At 44.7% G+C, this 22,240-nt stretch overlaps 1 protein-coding gene across 1 annotated transcript in view; it reads left to right on the top strand.

The window, feature by feature from the left end:
- The window catches only part of LOC138292459 (myomegalin-like), a 1,643,599-nt gene that overhangs the window by 485,195 nt on the left and 1,136,164 nt on the right, over window positions 1–22,240 (top strand). The window contains exon 13 of the mRNA XM_069231077.1: window positions 2,892–3,004. Coding sequence (XP_069087178.1) covers window positions 2,892–3,004 — 113 coding nt within the window. The remainder of the gene's footprint in view (window positions 1–2,891; window positions 3,005–22,240) is intronic.

The following is a 22,240-nucleotide window of genomic DNA, read 5'->3' as shown; positions in this document are numbered from 1 at the left end:
AGATGGATTGTTAGATGTATACAAACATGTTATGTCCAAGCAAAAAGACAACTTTTAATCACTCCTAAAGCACATTCTACAAGAAAGAAAGGTGCAACAATGCCTTTTTTAGGAAACATGTAAATGGTTGATATATGTAAAGCAGCTACATGGTCAACCCCTCATACATTTACTAAACACTATTGTGTTGCTGTTTTCTCACAACAAGAAGCCACTGTAGGACAAGCTCTCCTAAGAACATTATTTCAAACAACTTCAACTCCTACAGGGTAGCCACTGCTTTTTGGGAGGACTACCTGCTTTGTAGTCTATGCATAGCATGTGAATCTGTAGCTACACATGCCATCAAACGGAAAATGTCACTTACCCAGTGTACATCTGTTCGTGACATGTAGTGCTGCAGATTCACATGCACCCTCCCTCCTCCCCGAAAGCCTGTAGTCGTTTAAGTTAATAACATTTGTACATATGTATATACATTTACATTTGCATGGACATCTCTTTTCTCTGATATACTGTATCACTCCTTTCTTCACCCTCTGCGGGAAAACAACCTAACAATGGAGTTGATGCCCATGCACAGTGGACCCAAGAGGTGGAGTCACTCAATCCGTAACTCCGAAAAGACTTCTTCAAAGAAAAACAACTTGTAACACTCTGAGCACAACACTAGATGTCGGAATGGATATGCATAGCATGTGAATCTGCAACACTACATGCCACAAACAGATGTACACTGGGTAAGTGACATTTTCCATCTCCGCACAAGCACCTCTGAATTGTCTTTTAGCCATGGAAAAGCTAATAGCCCCATTAGCTAACACAAAGTTTCTGGCTGACCCCTAAGCCCGGCTAACTTCTGAATAGGGCTACCTAGCTAGGTACTGCAAGGTACCAAATTAATCTTGCCACTAAACCCAACTTGATTCCCATGTCGAATTTAATGTCACTATTAAAGAAATTCAACTTTTAGAAAGTTGTCACTCTGACCCAGTTTGACCAGTGACCTCACACGGTCACTGCCCACCAGCTTTTGGTGGGAAAATGATAACACTCCTGAGGGGCTGCCCTTTGTTCAGGTAGATAGCCTGGAGACAGGGACCGAGACAGGAGAGTGGCCAGAATAGTGCACTCTGGATTTGCCAGATGCCACACATAGCCAGAATGTCGTCACCAGGAGGAAGGGGACCTGGTAGCCCGTTGGCTAGATACTGCGTTGTCCCCACATTAAACCCCTGGCACTCTGAACCTCAGATTGCGCATGAACTGGAATAAGGAATGAAGAAGGATTGGCCTGCTGACCCCTGGACTACGCAAAGGAAGTTTGCACTGTCTGGTGGATTGCACCTGATGCACCTTTGGCTAAACGACGAGAGGACTGTGTCTCTGGCTTTGAGATAAATTGTGCCCCAGCCCAAGACCGAAGCAGTGACTTCAAAGGTCAGTGTCTGACCTTGTGGAACCAGTTCCAGGGACAAAAGAGGTGAAGTAGCCCAAAACAGCAAGTCAGTAGCCACTTGGAAAGAATCTCCATTGAATGCCTCGGGCGCACCAAGAGATCGATCCTCAACAGCCAAAAGTTGCACCCAAGTCAGCTGGACCCAGGAGTGTTGCCTGAGTCCTCATTAGTCACCCAAGAGGGACAGCAGACTCCACCAAAGGATACCACTAGGACTTCTGTGTATGGAGACCAATAGCCCAGTGGCAGCTGGCCTTCCATTGTCTCAAAGAGGCCTTCGAGGGACCCGACCTCTTTGGCCAAAGTCACCCCACCTGACCAATGGATCGAGGAATAATGGCAAAGGAACCCACTTAAACACCAGACCACCTTTGAGCATCTTTCATTTCCTACATCCCCAGCATCAGGACCAATCTATTAAAGTCTAGGGCGGTCGTGTTCTAAGGGGCTGGAACTGGACTTGAAAATGCTCTAGTGGCAAGGTAACTATCCAAAGATTCTTTACTGGCCCCCTAGTCCTCCATCCTGTCAAATTTGGTCACCCAAGCACGGGTCAGAGTAGCCAAACTAACTTTTACAAACTTTTCAATGATCACCCTTTGTTTGTGGTTGAATTATAAAGTGCTAAATCTTTAAAAATCTATATCTCCGTTACCTTCTGGTGGATTTTGCTCATCTTGGAATTCATGAAATATAACTATTTTTATAAATTGGTGTTGTGTTTCTTTTGTGTTGCATGGCTTTCTTATTTTGTTGTTTAGTACTGTTTAATGCTTTACATTTAATTCCTTTGTTCAAGCCTTGGTACTCGAAGCCATACCTACCCAGAGTTGAGGAGCTGAGCTTAAGGTCATCATAGCGAGCCTGACTGGACCCAAGACAGTCTTTGCGAATGTGCTCCACAGTAAAGCCGCACAGCTCTACCATGTAATATATAATACACCCAGATCCTCACAAAAGCCAAACGATTGCTTCCTGTATACAGGACATCTGTAAGATAAATAATTTAATATGTGATTATACTTTTGAGTTATGAAATAGCCCATCATGCCTTTCAAACCAAGTACTCCGTATATGGCAGAATGATACACCAATCAACCAAAATAGTCATGAAGCGACAAACATACTGTTGTGGGCGGTCCCAAGCCCACTATGTATTTTCTAAGACTTAGTAACAATAAGTCTTGCGGACAGCTGTACTTCCAAGTCAGACCTAAAAGCACGAGTGCAAGAGGAGTGGGCAGGTAACATTTTTAGGTGTAAGGGGGGAATCCAGAATATTAAAAACATAAGCACATTGCCTTGACATGCACCCCAAGAAAAGAAACAATTAAAAAAACCTTGTTGCACTCATTCTCTGCGTATTTACTGTAACGAAATTAAACAGAATAAAGTTGCTGCCTAAAGTTCTATTATACTGTTTTTTTATCAGCTTGTTATCATGTTGAAGAAGCTTGTTGCTGAGAGATGCACCCTTAATGAAGCTTTGCAGTCTGAGAGACTTCTGTATATCAAGCTGTTGAATTTCCACTCTCACCAAAAAAGGTAAGGAACAAGGCATGCCTATCGTTGTGAAGCAGACTTAAGCTAATTTGTGAGCCAGTGAACTTAGTGTAAAACACATATTCTTTTAAAACATCGACTGCAAGTGGGAGCAGGTGCCAATTGAATGACTTTCTCTTTTGTTAGAGTAAGGGCCTCATTCCGACCCTGGCGGTCATGGACCGCCATGGCCGGGGATGGAGGAAGCACAGCCAACAGGCTGGCGGTGCTTACCGCCGCGGTCAGAAAAGGGCAACCGGCGGTTTCCCGCCGGTTTACCCCTGCCCCAAAGAATCCTCCATGGCGGCGCTGCTTGCAGCACCACCATGGGGATTCCGACCCCCTTCCCGCCATCCTGGTCCTGGCGGTAAAAACCGCCAGGAACAGGATGGCGGGAACGGGTGTCGTGGGGCCCCTGGGGGCCCCTGCACTGCCCATGCCACAGGCATGGGCAGTGCAGGGGCCCCCTAACAGGGCCCCATTATGATTTTCAGTGTCTGCCTAGCAGACACTGAAAATCGCGACGGGTGCCACTGCACCCGTCGCACACCAGCAACTCCGCCGGCTCCATTCGGAGCCGGCTTCATCGTTGCTGGGGCTTTCCCGCTGGGCGGGCGGGCGGCCTTTTGGCGGTCGCCCGCCCGCCCAGCGGGAAAGTCAAAATGACCACCGCGGTCATTTGACCGCGCTACGGTCTTCTGGCGGTCCCCGCCAGGTGGGCGGCTTCCGCCGCCCGCGGGGGTCAGAATGACCCCCTAAATATTGTGTGATAACTTGATATAGCAGCCACATATTTTTTTTTTTTTTTTTTTTTTTTTTTATTGATTTTTATGTTTTTTCGTTTTTCTTTATTTTTTCCAGCAATAGCATTTTTCACATGTGCACTGAGTGCATAATATCGTTCATTACTTGCGTGGTTCTTTATTTTTTTTCCTTTCAAATACATGAAAACACTTAAATCTGATTGACCAGCCCTGGACATCCCAAAATGTCCATTTTTGGAAGATTGCTGTTTTAGGAGGTTCTCATACTTGATATATGAAGTTATTTTTTTAGAATTAGGGACAATTCTTCAGTCTGTGTTGATACATATATCCCCTGTGAGGTCAAAAACTAGTGGTTGGTCCATCTGTAATGTAGCCTTCAGTTTTTTTATATATTTTTTTTAATTAAGTATTTACCTCAACTTCCATACCAAAAGGACGAGACAGCACATATAATGCTGCTAAAGGCGTGAGGGAGGTAAATAGCATGTACTGTAATCTATCAGCTAGTCGTATGCCTCATTGAGGAAAAGCATGGGTTACAAAGAGGGACAGGCAAGCGTGGTATTACAGACTGTGTGACAGTACTTCAAACAGAAGCAGACCAGCATTCTATGTGCTTGGTGTGCAGGATTCTCCATAATCTCCAGCATATTTTAACAACCCCCCGATTCCAAGTCCATGGACAACTGCAGGAGGTATGTTCGAAAAAGCGTTCATATGTCCTTAGGCCTTGAGGATGGGAGTAGCATCTCTGTGTACAGTTCAAGTTGCTCATTGCAGTATGTCATGTTCGCAGGTTATTGCTTAAATTTAGGGGCTTGTCCCCTGCCCCAACTGCAGGCTAACAGCCGTTTGGCCAACAAGAATCCCAATTTCACTAGTTTCCTGTATGATGCCTCAACATTTTTGACGTAGTCCAAAAGGCCTACCCTTCAATGATGGCGTAAAAAAAAACTATTCTCCAGTACTCACAAATCGCAGGTCAGTACCAAGCTTGGTGGAGGAATCCTGTGCTCCCTCCCCCAAAAAACACTGCAGGCATCAGTCATCCTCTCTTAGACCAAATCTATATAGGTTGTTAGGGGTATAGTAGCCTCGCAGGAATTTATGGTGTATAATGTGGAGATTACTGACAGATGACTCTTGACCAGTTTGCATACAGCCATATTTCCATACCTCATCTGAAATTGCATGACTTAATTCTTCCTCTCAGACTTTCCTAACCACCCATAGTTGAGGCTGCCATCTCTTTCTGGGCTTTGCGGTAGAGTGTGGTGATAAGATTCCTAGTAGTTTTAGCATCCAGAAAACCGTCCAGGCTGGCAAATACAGAGTTCATTCAAGAAACCGGGATCCTGCTCCTAGGGTGGTGATATATGAAGACCGCCAGTGGAGTCCCTGGTCGATCTCCCAGGTAGTCCGCCAGGGTCAAGAAGCTGCTTGTCCATACAAGTCCCCCCCCAGTGTCTCATACCGTTTTTTGTAACTGAGATTGCAGTAACTTCTCATGTGTGGCTGGTAGTAATGGATGATGCCCTGGTGGTAATCGCTGGGAATAAAGGGGGCTGGCACTGACATTTCTCTTCATTCCATCCCGCGCTGCAATGATGCATTTCAATGTAGGGTAGTGTCTGGAGTTATTGGTGACTGGTGTTCCTATAAAGGACTGTGGTGGGACTGGCATCATGTGATTTGACTTCACTGTCAGGTGTGAAAGGAAGAGTGTCAGTTGGTATAGATGGTATGCAGAATATGCCAGAGCACAGAGATAGTAGAGTTCTGAGTCTGAAGCCTCAAACCCTACTTTATGGAACAGCAGTGTGAGGGTTTCCCATTTTATTCATGGTGGCTTCCCGGTCCAGGCCTTGAGTTCTGGAAAAAAAATGCCGCTGTCACTGGGAGTGGTATATTCAAAAATAAGTTGAGCACTTTCGGTAGCAACACCATCTTGATTAGCCCTATTTGACCCACCAGGCAGGGCAGGAGTGACAGCCACCTGGAGATCTGTTTGATGGTGGTGGCAAGCGTGGTGCCTTAGGTAGGCTATACCACTACTACTCGTTCCTGATGTATCCAGATGCCCAAGTATTTGAACATAGTGGTAACTCTGGCTTGAATATAGGGTACTTGCAGTTAACGGAAATATCCCAAATTTCTCCCATTTAATATACATATTGGAGAATACAGCGAATCATTTGAATTTATGCAAATGATATTAAGACTTTCGTTCGTTTTCATAGGTACAACGTGATATCATTTGCACATTGTGATACCAGAACATGCCTGCTTGTAAATCTGAGAACATGTTCGGAGTAGACCTGCTGGAGCCCACTAGTCGCTCCACTGCCAGTGCCAACAGAAGGGGTGAGACAGGACAGCCTTGCCTGGTGCACCACGCACTGTCATGTGGACTCTCGCCATGGGCTGCTTATACAGGCGCCATATCCAGCCCATTATAGGGCGGGGCACGCCCATTCTCTCTAGGACAGAGAGAAGGAAGTCCCATTCAAGGAAATCAAATGCCTTTTCAACATCAAGAAATATTGCAGCCATCTCCAGTCGGAGTTCTAATGTCTGGAGTGCAACAAATAACATGCATAAATTGTATGCCGTGGAGCGTCCCAAGACGAACTTTGACTGATCTGGCCGGACCAAGTGTTTACATAAGGAGCACAAGCCGATTTGGTTCCAATTTTAACAATATTTTAAGATCACAATTGAACAGTGACAGTAGCTGTTGGAGTCACATATGGTGGGCGGGGTTTAACCTGGCGTCAGAAGGGTGACAATCACTGCTTCATGCACGGTTCACGGCAATGTTCCTGTCTGTCAGGCCTCCTCATTAACTGCCAGTAGCTTGGGTTCTAAATGCGGACCATACCGCTTACAGAATTCTGCCCCGAATACCATCCATTCCCGCACGTTTTACAGGTCCGCAATGACTCTATAACCACCAAGGTTTCGTCCAATGTAAAGGGCTGATCCAGGAAAAGCCTGTGCCCATCACAAAGCAATCCCTGTGCCAGCATCTCAAGATAATCTGCGAGGGGTTCCTGAGGCGCAGAAGCTGTGAAAGTATAAAGCACCTTATAGTAGTATTCAGGATACCTGATATGTTGCTCCCTGTGCACTCTTTATCTCTCGTATGTCACTCAGTTTTCAGGCGCTTAATAACTGCAGCTAATGCCTTCCCTGTCCTCTCCCCCTCTCCATAGCTTCTTGCACACACATATCTACCCCTGTATTTGCACTCACGTTATGTAAGGAGTTCTGAATTGTATTAATATGGCCCCTCCTGTAGCATAGTTAGAATATGAGACGAACAAACTGGGTGCTGCCTACTGTGCAGCAACCCCTCAGGCCTTACTAGTTGAAAGGTGCATCTCCTGCAAGAGCCCAATATGCACCTTCCTCATTTTTTGGTAGTTAGTAAACCCACACGCATTCCATGTCAAACAGATCAAAGGGCTAGGCAGTCCTATTCCACCTGCATTTGGATGCGAGACAAGGGGATGACGACTGCACATTAGCTTCTGTATATGCAGAATCCGTTCGCTCGCCTTACCCCATACTCAAGTGCAGCAGTATGTCAACATAGATAACCTCTCTCAGTGCAACTTAGTCCCTTAACTCTTCCCTATCTCCCACTCTGGTAGCCAAATCCCACCAGGACAAAGCTCCTTGCCCGTGAATAATCCCTATGAAACTCAAGTAAACAATAAGTACTCATCATTATCACAATCCTAGAAGTGCTATGTAGGGGGGTAACCCATTGGTTAGCACAGAGAAACAGAAAGTGACTGAAACGGTGTTAAGGGTGCTGGAGGGATCTGTTGTCCTGTCGGGTGACAGCAACCTTTGTTTGTTTAAGCTGGGAGACCAAGTGGACCGTCACGGAGTCTAAAGACTGGGCAATCTCCAGAACAGTGTGTCAACAGTTCAGCATTCTCAGGCAGCCTCCTCTATCCACAAGAAATCCACCTGCAACCTGGAGCCCCTTGGCAAACGGGTCTTCCTACGATCATCACTCAGGAGTTTGCACAGAAACTCAGTAACTTGCTGTGGGGATAGACATAGTTTATGTTTCTCCTGATGGGAGACCCGTAGCCTCTCTAGGTAGAGCATTTTCTTATTCGATGTTTGCGTTCTGAAGCTTAATCTTAACAGCTGCGAACTTTTGTCTGGCCTCCTGTGCGGTGATCGTAAAGTCCAGGAAGAGAGACACCGTTTTCCCTTCAAACATTAATGTTCTTTTTTCCCTGGCCAGTGAAGAGCAGTATTTGCTAGTAAGTCCCCAGTATAGTGCACCATGTGTGCCCATGGGTCCTGTAAATCAAATGCTACTAGTGGTCCTGCAGCAATTAAACAATATATCTTTGGTGAAGTTGTTTTTTAAACTGTAAGTTAAAAAATGCCAATCTTAGAAAGTGGGCATTTGTTTGCTTAATCATTCTGTGCCTCTGCCTGTCTGTGGAATACACGTTTGGGTCAGGATGACAGTTGGGCTGTTTATGAATTCACCTTAGACAGTCGCACTAAGGGAGCTGAGGTGTGCCCTGCATATCCTGATGGGTCTTCTTGGGCTACAGTGGTGAGAGGAGCTGACACTTGCACCTGAATAGGACTGTGCCTGTCCTTACACAAAGCACTCTCCATCCCCCTGGAGGAGTGTGTCTGGGGCCAGGGCAGAAAAGGCAGGGCCTTGTGTACTACAAAGACTTTTCTTTGAAGTTTTCCTTCTTCAAAGGCAGAAGTGGATATAAGTAATTGGCCTCTGAGACCACAACTTTAGAAAACATCTGGACTGAGGACATTCTGCCAAGAGGAACAGCTGGATGCAGTAGGAGGGACTGCCACTCACTCTGCCTGTTGCTTTGTTGTACTGGCCTGATGTTTGCTGCTTCTGTCTTGGGAGTGAAAGGACTGGACTTTGCTTTCTACACTCTGCTTTCCAAGGTTCTCCAAGAGCTTGAACTGAGCTTGCCTCCTGTCAAGAAGTCTCAGGGACATCAGAGACTTTCAGCTGCCAATGCCTGGGCTCTTCTGCTGTGAGTCCTGACTTGCCAAGTGGTGCTACCTCCAGTCCCTGAGCCCTTGGAAGTGTAAGCTGGTGACCTGAAAAAGAAAATCCACGTACTGACGTGCCGCAGCGGAAAAATCAACGCAGGGCCTGTCCCGCGGCTGGAAAATCGACGCAATGCCTGTCTTGCAGCGCCTGTTTCCCCACAGCTCCATCAACACAGCACGTCTAGATTTTTCACGCATCGTCCCGAGGGCATCAATTTCTCATTGACCTGCACCTCAGTAAGAAATCAAGGCTGCATGTCCGAAATTCAACGTATCACCTTTCCTGCGAGGTAAGAATTGACGCATCATCTCCCCTGCACAGTAAGGAACTGACGCATGGCTTTGTTTTTCAGTACCTCACCTCCCCTGCGGTCCACACCATCTTTGTTTTTGACTCATCCCATGTACTTTGTGCTATAAAGATACAACCATTGATTCCTATTGATTGTGACTCATTGAAACCTTTAAAAAGTGATATCTTTACTTGTGCATGTTGGATTTTTGTCGTTTTGGTCTCGTTTTATTCACATAAATCTTAGCTATTTTTCTAAACTGGTGTGGAGTTCTTTTGTACTTTTTTCACTCTGTGTGTGTGTATACAAATAACTCACACATTGCCTGTGAGATAATCCTGACTGCTTGTGCCAACCTACCAAGGAGTGATTAGGGGGTACCTTGGCTGTGTGACTCCCTTACCCTGACTAGAGTGAGGGTCCCTACTTGGGCAGTGTGAAAACCACTGCCAACTAGAGACTCGATTTCTAACAGGGACTGGGAGCTAACAATCTATGGGCTGTCCCCACCATCAGCAGTGGTGAGAAGGAGCCTGCCCCCAAGAGGGCAGTTAACATCTATTTCACATACTGTCCATATTAGTAAAATTGAGATGCTCTCAGAAGGAGTAGGTGGTTTCTCCATGATCTTCCATTTTTGGCATCTATCACTTTAAGTACCTTTTCCGTATTGAGCAAGGATTCACTCTTAGACATCAGTGTGTCCTCCATGTTTTAAATGCGCTTTTCAGCTTCCTGAAATCATGCATCATGTCTTTGGATTTTATGAGATATTTGTCCATTCTGATGCCCATTGGATCTATTTTGGACTTGATTGGCATCAGGCTGCCCTGCATGATCTTGGGCAAGATGTTCACATCTGTGTCCTCCTCTCCTGCAGCATCAGCCATACATGGCTGTGCTGTACAATTAGAGGGTTTAGTGTCGGCCATCTACAGACTCCTCCTGTGGGTATCAACGTTGAGGTAAGATTTTTTCCTGTTTTAACTCCCCATCGTTAGTAAATTACTTATCCAAATTATGCACCTCGTGAGGGTGGTATCCGTCAGGGCCGAGCTGAAGACCTTAGCGAAATCTACCAGTTAGCTCCGTCTCCTCTGCCAGGCACAGCGACCCAGACCAGCATGAAGCACCCCACAGAGGGGAATTCCCAGTGGCGAGCCAGCAGTATTAGCACAATGGGTCCCTCAGCTCTCTCCAGTTTCAACCAGGAAGGGGAGTATGTGCAGACCAGAGCATTGGTGTAGCAGCCAACTGGGTGGGGGGCTGGGCCAGAATCTTCCCTTTGACGCTCCAGCCTGTGCAGATGTATAGTCCTTATGTAACAATATCCAGATAGCGGTGCCCTCACTTATCCTCCGATTCAACACCTCATGGGACAGGACACTCTTGAGGGCCTGGGGCGGTCACCAATAAGTCTCGCCGCATATGGTCTCCTCAGACAATCAAGAGCTGTATATTGGGTCCCACCTATAGACCTGATTGTCCCACATGGATTGAGCAGGTGATCCGAGGCAGATAATTCTATCCCATGCGCCCAAAGGCCCCAGAGGTAGCAAAGGGCAATGGCCAGCTGGAGGAGGCCTATCTATCCTCAGAGCAGGTGATCTGAGTTAGATATTTCCACCCTGGGCACCCAAAGGTCCCAGAGGTAGCTGGAAGAGGCCTATCTATCCTCAGTGGTCCTTCACTCGCCTGGGGACTTACCTAGGCACCCACTGGACTCCACGACTGGGCTGGACATCCCCTGCACCCTCCCGGTCCAGCACTCAGCCTACTGCCATGTTGTCCGGGTGTCCATGCTGCAGCAGCCTCCGTTAGTCCCTGGGCCTGACATGCTCCGTAAGACGCTGCCTCTCTGCTTGACTTCATGCTCACGTGGGCAGCCTCCTGCCTTCGCGATGCCCGGCGCGACCCGGACTCTGCTCCCGGCCAACAGGCCCAATTCTAGAAGGTGGGCCGCTTAATGTTGCACTTCTCTCATCTGTGGGGCGGTCGCCTGGGACTGAAGGTACCCGTAGCCTCTCCCTGGCTTGCACCAGCAGTTAGCAATAGAGAGTGTTAGTTGCAGGCTCTGTGGCGTGTCATTGAGGCCGGATTATGTCCTCCGGCCACTGGAAGCTCACTGGATTTTGGCCATTTTGCCCGCCAGCTCTCTGGCACTCCTCCAGATTTTAAAATTAATGTGCAGTGTGGAAAGGTAATCCACGTAAGGGATACATCTAAATTGTTTTGTTCTTCAGGAAGTCCCCAGGTCTACATGCCCACTTTGCTAGTGGAACAAACATGATACAATATTATTGTACCAAGTGTTTCACTGTCTGCAGCCTGCACCACTCCTGGTGGAGACACTGTTTAGCAGTGCATGGGAGAACACCCAGTACTAGCACTAAGTATACATTCACCAGGAAGAGCTTCTAATACAAGCACCAGGGCGAGCAGCCTAGCTGTAGCACCTATACCAGAACTGCCCCAAGAAACTTGAATAGTTTCAGAAGTACGTTTTTTAGACCTTTAATTTCAACAATTTAACTTAAACATAATTTTTCTGATTGATACCTAATAACCGCAGGTTCCACGCCTTATGCATATCCTAAGGTGCCAGACTGGATCCATTGAATTTTCTCGCCAATGCTCCTGCAACGATAGGTGGTGCCGTCTGGCTCTGCAATGACTCTGGAAGAGATAGAGTAAATCTGTATATAATCACTGATATCAGTTCCTTTCTTCTTGCTTCCATAGGGAATCTTGAGCTCCGCTCCCAAGTAAGTCAGTTTTATGGACTTACAAATTACGTCAGATAGAGAGCAAGGGACGGTGTCTCCCATGAAAATGACAGGAGTCAAGCTTTGCCGTAACTGCAGGAAGCAGATATTGGTTACAAACCTATACGATGTGAGACTTTGGGCTCCAGCACAACTTGAAGTTGTGCATCCAATATGTCCTTATGCACCCGAAGGTGGGGGCAGGATGCCAAACTGTTCTCGAACATAAGAGGTTGCTGTGAAAACATAGATCTTGCACCTGCTTCCTGGTTCCCGGTTAAGGAGTTGGTTCCACATGGGTTCCCATTCAAAGTCTTCCAGTAAGTCGAAGACACATCATAAATCCAAGAAGGGAAAGAGGTACTCAACACCATCCCGCCACATGAAATCGGCCATGGAGGCACAAAGGGATCAATCAAAGGGCCATGCCCCACACACGTCTTCTGACTCTGATCTGGTCCAGCATGCCCTGAATTCGCCAGGCTGTTGTTGACCTCAGCTGCACATTGCAGCCTTAAAGGAAGCTATGCTGCAGCTCTTTCAAATGCTTCTAGCTCCCTCTGGCACTCCTTCAGGCCCCACTGGGCTCCAGTTGGACTTCTGCTGGCAGGCTGTCCCTTTGGGTAACTGACCACATATAACCTATTCCTGTGCTCTTTCCAATGCTTGTTCATGCTTCCAGTCTGGCCCCAGAGTTGATTCCAATCCCTTTTATGCCATCACCTGCTAAGGACCCTATTTCAATGCCAGTCTCCAAACAGTCATCAACTTGCTCTATGTCTGTGTTACACCGGGGAAACACAAAGGCAAAACCAGTCAGCTGGAAACCAGACTCAAATCCTCGACCTCTGACTTGGTGTCAGTACTTTCAGAGGCTAAAGGCTCTGACTCTTATGTGGTTCAGGATATGAAAAATACTCCACATGGCACTGATGATGACAAGGAGGTAGACCACATGCTGCCCTCTCACTATACTGATGATGTCTATACTTGGATTTACAAAATGTAAGTGGGTGGATAATTCCCCACAACCTGAGCTAGACTCGGCTCCTTGACTACCAATGTTTGAAAGTGCGTCTTTCACAGTAGTTGGGCAAATTGCAGCAGAAGTACTTCATTTACTTACTGTTGTAAGCAAGACAAAAATCTTTACTGAAATTCTTGAACCAGGTGTATCTCCTTCTCTTCCAGGGGGTCCTCATCAATAATGACACAAAAGTATGATGGCTGGAGTGCTGAAACTTTTCAAAAGTCACCCCCGTTCACAGATTTGTGTTTAATCCATCGTTCTTTTGCTCACCATGCCACCCCAGTTTGGACACAGCCTTAAGCAAATCAGTCTCGACCCTGTTCCCCATGGGAACGGTCCAGCCTGAACTGCCAGCATTTTTTACTTTCCTGTATCTTTGGTGCTGGTTGACGAATCTTCACAAAATTTCCCCCAAAAAAATACAACAATCACATTAGCTGCTGTCTGTAAAGTTTCGGGTGATCCGTCAAGCGAGGGGCGAGAAACAGTTGAGGGCCCAAAATGTGTTTTCTCCATGTTCATTTCCATAGGGATTTTGAACAGGAATAGCGGCTGAACCACTGGATGGATGTACACCAAACTTGGCAGAAAGCTAGCTTTTAATCCAGAAATTGTGTGATTTTGTGTAAATGCATTCAGTATTTTTTGAGATATTAAAGAAAATTCTAATTTATATTTATACGTGAACCCTCCGATCTCGTGCTGGGATCTGATTGGCTGCCAATGCTTCATCAAAGAAGTGTTGGCAGCCATCTTGGAACTCTGCTTCAGGCGGGTCCCCGAAAAAAAGATAACAAAGAAGAAAAGGGGCCAGGGTAGGGACACCCTGACCCCTTAGCTCTAGTGCTGGAGTCACAGAAGAACCTACCCAGGGTAAGAAAGTAAACTTTTCACCAAGAGTTGCAACGGGTCAGTGGATCTGGCGAAAATGGTAAAAAAAAAAAAGAAAAGTGTGGGGTCCTGCGTTTGTTTTAATAAAGTCCCCGGGTGGCATGTCAAAGATAAAGAGGGAGGGTGCATAGGGCCCCTCCTAGGGTTTATCTATGTCCCGGGGACCTCCACTTCCCTGTGGCTTAAATGAATAGTATGCTGGGGGCATTGCAGTTCCCCGGGGATCACCAGCTCCCCTAGGCAAAATTGGTTAATATACTAGATAGGGGCCGAAGGACCCATCCCACAACCCTGGGAACCGGCACCTCCCTGGGGCAGTTTATTCACAATAAGGGGGGGCATGTGCCCCCCCTCTCCATCCTGGGACCGGCATCTCTCCAGGGCTAGAAAAAAACATAATGAAGAGGTCCGTGGCAAACCCCTATGTCCGGGGACCACCACTTCCCCAAGGGCTAACTTTAACATTGGAAGGTGGCCACACGGCCCCCTTTGTGGAGCCCATTATTGCCGTTGGGGACCACCCCCCCCAGGGCAGCTCCTGCTTTGTCCAGGGGTGCCCACCCCCGGGACATAGCTGTTAACTTTTACTTCGCTATTCAGAGCAGCTCCCTGCTTATGGGAGAAATGCTGGTTCCCACAGGGAGCCGGCTAGCACCACAGGGGCCTTCAGGCTCCCCCTGTGGTCCTCAGCAGCAAGCATCTTGCTTGTATGCCACTTTGAAGTTATTCTATGTAATGACCATTACATTAACAATAGTCTCTCCATAGATTGACTTCAAAGCGGCACACAAGCAAGATGTTTGGTTGCAAATGTTATAGTTTTGTTTTGAAGTACAGCAGAAGAGTCTCTTGTGGCCTACTGGTAAGGCTCTTGGACTGTTACTCAATAGGTTGAAGGTTCAAGCTCTGGTATCTCAAGCAGTGTGTCCTATCTACTAGTGTTTGGACTGGTAAACATTCCTAGTGATCAAACACTTATGTCTTTTTGCCATAAAAATAGCACTGTCTTACCTGCGGCCTGGAGGTTAAGGTCCCATGCTCTCATACTGAAGGTTGAGGGTTCCAGTCTAGGTGTGTCAGCGATCACATTCCTGCGTTAATTACTTTTCAAATGCAGTTATTTAAGATATATACTGAAATGTAATCACACTCATTTTATTTGACAAAAGCATTTTTCTTTTCCATTTGTCCTCAAATATATCATTCTAATTATATCTTTCATCAAAGTCTAGGAAAACCCTCTGGGTGGTTACACAGTTGGCAGTGCAAGACACGGGGTTCAGTGGTCATAGGGGGTTGGTGGCATGGCCTGGCCTGCAGCCAGTCCCTGCGAGCAAACCCCCGATGGGCACGGCCGAAGGCTGTGTGCGGCGTTGGTTGGATTAATGTATTATAATTAAAATTACTTTATGTTAAAAAAACAAATAGAAATTCACAGAAAAAACAAAGGTTACACGTTATAGTTAGGAAATATAATTTTTTAAAACCTTAGAAAGTGACTTCAAAACCAAAGGTTACAGAGGCATTATAGTTAGGTTCTGAATTTACTGGCACAAAACTATAGAAATTCAGGAGTTTAGTTACAGATATTTCAAGTAACTATAACTCTGGGCCTAAGGTAACTATGACTTGCACCCTCACCAAGGACTGCTAATTACCTCAGATATTACAGCACTCATGGCAACTTTTATAACATCAATAAAAATATAAATGAAATATTAGAAGTTAAATTATTGAAGAAAAAACTGTGCATTGCAGGAGCTTGAGTTATAGTTACCTTAGGCCTGCGTTTTAGTTATTTGAAATAACTCTGTTGAATTTCAATGGTTCTGTGCAAGTAAATTCTGAACCTAACTATACCATCCGTGTAACCTTTGTATTTTTAAGTGAAAACAAAATTAATAACGGCACTCACTCTGACAGCAATTTGAATAGGATTTAATTCCTCTTCATGACACATTTCGGCCGAATCGATGGCCTCGCTCACATAATCACTGCGTTGTGTGTGATTTATAAGAACCGTTCAAGACATACATAAACAGTAAAAACTGTCATAAAATAGAGGGTCTTCACAAAACAAGAAATCATGGGTGCCATCTTATCATGTATAGCGGTATACTACAGGCATATATTGATTCAATGGTTTACTCAAATATACCTCCCAAAATTACCAACGTTAATAAACAGCATGTGCAAATACAATGACATCTATAATTACTAACAGTCAAATTAAAGATAATATGTAGTTACACGTTTGAAAAATATCAAAAGAAAACAATGTGCTATTCCTTCATGAATTATTCTTATATCAAAACACTAGAAACCTAACGCTGCATTCTCATCAAAATCTGTATTAAAAATATATATATATTAGAATATATGACACTATCACCTGGGGTAGGCATCCCAAATTTGTGAAGTTATGTACATTTTTAGAGATTACAATTTTTTTTACAATCTTTTATTGCCCCACAGGGGCCAAAAATCTCTAACCTATCACAGAAAATCTAAACCCGTAAGGGGTTAAATCCCTGTAGTAAAAAACAGGTGATTACCACATAAAACAATTATGATACAAAATTAATACTCCATTCCAAAGTTGCTCAGCTGCATAAGTGTATAAGACAGCAAGCCAACTGCAGTCTTGTGACCCCAATAATAAACATCACCAGCACCAGTGAATTGAAGGATATCATAAAAGGACAGCTGGAAGTTATCCCCACCCGACATTCAGAAACAAATTGACAGCCCTTCCTCCTTTTCTGTAAAGTGAAAAAACACAACAGATATAAACTTAACACATTAAAAACTCTTATATGCATACAAATACTACTGCACTTGGATTTTCCAGGATCAGACAATTATGCTTGTAAATGTACACAGAGCTCCTCATCAAGATTCAACCCATTAGGCATTAGTGTGTGGTGATAATTAAATCTGACTCTCTTTTTCTTAGTTGTGGAACTCAATTGCCACCCATAGGATTCCTGTTAATCTGTTCAATACCTTAAAATGCCAATTTAGTATAATCTTTATTATGGTATTTTTCAAAATGCCTCACCACTTGGTATTTCTGATCACAATGTTCAATGGTTCGCATATGCTCTAAGGCACGTCGTTTTACTGCACACACCATGCTCCCTACATATCAAAGGGGCCTGGGCATTCAAGTACATAGATTAAAAATTGGGTGCTGCAAGTCAAGAATTGGTTAGTAGAGCGAGTATACCTGCCATAATTGTGTACTCCCTCTTCATATGGCTAAATTTGCGTGCTTTGCAACATCCACAGGGAAAAATCCATGTAGTCCAAATTTTGTACTAGTGGGTTTAATGGTGATATCACTATGTACCAGAACATCACACAACGATTTAGCTTTGCGATTATGTGATGCTTGGTTTAGCCTCAACTCTGTTCCCCACAACATTAGCATTCTGGAGAATACTCCAGTGTTTGGATATGATCTTTCTCACTGCCACAGCACTGTTGTTACACATTAAAATAATTGTCAAGGTGAAATTGTCTTTGGGTGCCCTAGTGTTAGAAAACAGAATCTCATCTCTAGTGACGCCATCCTTCTTTCTACATGTTGTATAGCTATTTTTAACCATATTTGAGACACGTTATTTTAGCGAACAACGGCCTGCCGTTGTACACTTTAGCCCAGATACGTTTTATTCAGCATCACTTTATTTTTCTAGCAATAGCCACATTTGTGGTGTTGTTTTATTTTCTCTTTCTAATTGTTCTTTTGCCTAGGAAAGCATTACGTCCTAGCAGGACATTCATTTTACTTTGTGCTTTCCTCAAGGCTGCAGTCAGATAGGGTTGCCAGCAAAAGTGGTGCTTTGTGTCTCCAACATTCACAGAAACATACACACCCATACGTGGATACTATTTCTTAGAATTACAACTATTTTATTATAATAACGCTCCTTTGTCCCATACACGTTAGAGGGAGATTCTAGCCAGATGACTACGACTGCATGCTGCAGGCTGATTGCCTTGCTACAGCTGGTTGCTTAGACTGCCAAACCTCTGGCCTCCATGAGGGCAGTGTCTCTCTAGACTACAGGCTTCCTTAATCAGGTATGAGGGATGATGTTTTCCCAGGGGGGGAAACCTGAAGGGTGGACTAGGCTGCTTATGCTGTGCTCTAACATACCTTAGGTAGGAGAATTATATATCACTTAGTGACACTACGGTGGGACTGCTTTTGTGTTTCACTCTCCTTGTCACAATCTCGCGTTTATTGTGTTTTATCATCCTAGTTATTGCAATACATGCTATTTTATCTAAAATGCAGTTACTGCAATAATATATTCTGCCTCTGTTTGTTTTTGCCCGTGTGAGACTAATGTGACTGAGAGAAAGGGATGAGATGTGATCAACCACGATTCCCCTAAGCAGTCTTTCTTGTCATGCGCCCGGTTGCCACAAACATCCCTGCTCTTTTGTGGAGATGAGGCGCTGTTAGCCGGAAAACCTGGATTAAGCCGACAGGCGTCACATGGTGTGGAATTGTACTTAGTACCCCATAATCTATACAATTCTGCTACCCAAATCCAGTAGCCTCATTAGGATAATGAGAACCTACGCGAAATGGCGCTGCCAACATTTGGTCAGGCACCAATTTTCAGATCCTCCTAAGTAGCTCAGTCTCACTAAGTGATAAAGACACCTCGATACTATATACGGAGACGCTCGTGGTATTGAAGATTTCCTCCTCAGCTAAGTAGGTAGCACCTATCTAGAGCTGTAGGATGTTCAAGCTTGAACCTTAAAAGGATCAATCTCTAGTTGGTGTCCTTATCTCTGACTAAACACCTTTAACCATTAACATGGCGAATCCACAATAGGTAGCAATTGCAGTAAATATGTGACCGCCCCTTCCTGCACATTTATTGGCAAATGGCCTAACAGCCCAGGGGGTCAAGTCACATTTGTTGTTGAGGCTCATCCAGCTTACAGAACAGAATCATTTTGTTCTTGGGTGACTTTTCCAGCAGTTGATGGGAAGAAACACATTTCATCACTATACACCTGCAAACATACCTGCACAGAATAGAGCTCATGCATATTTAGAAATACCTTTATCATATCAAGACCATAACAATTGGCTTGATGGCACCCTACCATATACAATATTACACGTTAGGTTAAGTCCTCTGAGCAACGACGGCCCAACCTGGCCTTTATTGCCCACATATACATTGCACCCTGATTCAGCAACCTTAGTGGTAGCTGAGGTTCGCCGCTTATATACAGAGTTCACTGGAATATACAGACTGATAGTACAATTTGTAATGCAAACACTAAATACTAACCCATCACATGCTGCCCCAGCGCAGCCACATGCAGGCATTAACCCAGCAACTCCACATTCGATGATGGGTAAAGCACCTGACAAGCGGGAAGATATTCCGTTTTGGTTAGCTTAAAAAATAAACGTGCTGGAAGCAGTCTTTCCCCATACAGGTCCTCAGGACAAACATAGAATCCTCACTATCCGCATGCCATTTGGGATTGTTCCCACTGTAGATAACTGCAATACATGGGGCATGGTATTTGCCACGCTCTATACTACCGCACAAGGTACACCAACACTTGCCAGTCTTCCGGGGGTTTTAAAAAAAAATTAAGATGAATACGGAGCTGCCCCGGCGCCAGGATTGGGGATGCAATTAACAGGCAATTTTGCCACTGTGTCTTCAATCATATTAAGTAAACCTTAAAGAAAAAGCAGTTGTACTAGCAGTGCGCATGCAGCTCCGGGACATTCCTCTACAGGATCTAGAATGTGAGCTGCCAAAGATTATTGCTGAGACCTGATCCAGTATTGGTCGAGATAGTCTGGGGGCCAGACCAGTTAACCCACAATTACAAAGTAGATCTAATAAGGATTCTACTAATTAAGCACCTGACGGTTCTAAAAGGCGCTGGGATAAAAAACAACAAACACCTAAAAAAGAAAGGGGAGGATCTCCGCTTTCGGAGACCCGTCAAAATAGATATTATCTTTGAAATAGAGATAATATAAAAATGCCTGACAGATATCGATATACTGACATTCAGTAATCTCATTCCTTTCAGGACTCACCAAAAAAAGCAGTGAGAGGGGTGGGCGGTCAGAACCGCGAATAGAGTACGTGATACTGAGAAAGGACTTAAAACGCTCATCTGAAGTTTCTGTTAAGAAGGAAGAGACACTTCCCCAACAAAAACCTGAGTTCAAAAAGAAAAAGGTGGTAGCGGTTGCAATACGGAATCTGGAAGTGGGCACTGCCACTGTTAGACAGTGGATTCTTGAAGAGCATCTGGAGGTGAAAGCGATGGATGACTTCTTACAAGTTGAGACTGTGGACATCCGTATCTCCACGCCCGACAGGGTGTATAAAGTAAGTATACAGTTAGAGGGAGACATTGAACACACAATCAACGCTATATTTTGCAACTGCCTCGTCACCATTTCTGATATTGTACTGGCAGAAAATGATTGTCCACCAGAATTTGTCCATGATCTCCCTTATGGAGAAGAGATTATTGAAAAATCCTTCTCAACTCTTGTTCCCAGAAAGCTCGTTGAAATACACGCCATTGATTGGGCAGTGGTGCAGGCACCTGTGTTATACCGCAACCATGTAAGGTGGGATAAGGATCCCCCCTATCATGTAATACCAATTAAAGACCACCCTCAATTCCAATACCCAATAAAGCATGACGCTAAAGCACCCATGAGGGAAATTCTCAAACAATTAAAGTACCAGAGTGTAACTGAACCCTCTGTTTCACCAATGAACAATTCCTTGTTTCCTGTCACGTAACCAGACCATTCATATAGAAAAGGTTTAGACTACAGACATTTAAACAGTCATACACGCACATTTGCCATACAAAATGCACACACCACAAATACAAAACAACCCTGGATATTGTTGTAGGATCTGTCAAGTTCTGCTACAAATTCAATTTAAAAGAAAACAAAAATAGCCTTCCTTAGTGTCCTGTTTTTGGAGTACGAACTGTCAGATGAAGGCAAGAGCCTTGTACCCCAATTTTTAGGAAAATGTGCACAATTACAGCCACCAAACTAAAAAAAGAAGCTCCAGTCTTTATTGGGCTTTTTAAATTTTGGCAGAACATACATTGCGGACTATACACAATGCATTAAACCATTTAATAACTTACTACGTCCTGACTTAGCCAGCAAATTCTGAACAGTCAAACACACACCCATTCTCAGAGCATTACAAAAAGATGTGCTTGAAGCAAAACACCTACATACAAGGGACAACAAAAAAACACCTGGTCATCCAAGTAAATGCTGGTGCCGTTGGATTAACCTACGTAACACTCAATGAGGGTGAGACCATCCCATTTGCCATTCAAAATGCACACACCACAAATACAAAACGACCCTGGATATTGTTGTAGGATCTGTCAAGTTCTGCTACAAATTCAATAAAAAAAAAAAAAAAAATAGCCTTCCTTGGTGTCCTGTTTTTGGAATACGAACTGTCAGATGAAGGCAAGAGCCTTGTACTCCAATTTTTAGAAAAATGCGCACAATTACAACCACCAAACTCAATAAAGAAGCTCCAGTCTTTATTGGGCTTTTTAAATTTTGGCGGAGCATACATTGCAGACTATGCACAATGCATTAAACCATTATATGACTTAATACGTCCTGACTTTGCCAGCAAATACTGAACAGTCGTATCCCCTGTCCCTACCCTTGAGGCTGTTATCAAAGCTAGTGTTCCTAACGCTAAAGCATTACATCCACGTTGGATCCAATGGGCAACATCTCTGACGGCCACTGGGGTTGACTATATTTTAACTCAAAATTACAAACTCAAGAGTTTTTGCAATATGAACTTGAATATCCAATTCCAGCAAACACATTGCCTATTGAAAAGTATCAGACAGTTCAAGATTCAGAGTCCAAGCAGGAATCAGAAGAAGACAGAACAGTCACAGCAGGACAACATGTGAGAACGTCTGCCCCTGCACCCTCACAAAAGAAAAAACTGAAGGCCTTGGGTACGCCACTGCCGGAAGGCCGTGGCTCGGCCTGAAAAAAGAATTGTCAGTGACCAACTTACCAGTTCGGCACCGAAAAAGGCCACTCCTCCGAAAACATATGAGACAACAAAGAACTCAGTTTCCGACTCCATTAGACACCAGACTACAGCACTGGTCTTGGGTCCTCCACTGCTTGCCGGCCATGGTCGGACCATAAAAACACATGCAGATGACCAACCCTCTGGTTCGGCACCGAAAATTAAGACCAAAGTGCATTCGCGCCATCCGAACAGCATAGCACACCTATTTTGGGATCGAGTCGAAAAGCAGAGCCTGCCACCTTGGAGCCGAAAAAACTGCCATCGATTTCGGAGCCGACATTCTCTGCCTGACTAAAACAT

The sequence above is a fragment of the Pleurodeles waltl genome, chromosome 4_2, assembly GCF_031143425.1.
Source record: "Pleurodeles waltl isolate 20211129_DDA chromosome 4_2, aPleWal1.hap1.20221129, whole genome shotgun sequence".
Lineage (NCBI taxonomy): Eukaryota > Metazoa > Chordata > Amphibia > Caudata > Salamandridae > Pleurodeles > Pleurodeles waltl.
The sequence above is the reverse complement of the archived record's forward strand: the minus strand, read 5'-3'. Positions and strand labels throughout refer to the sequence as shown.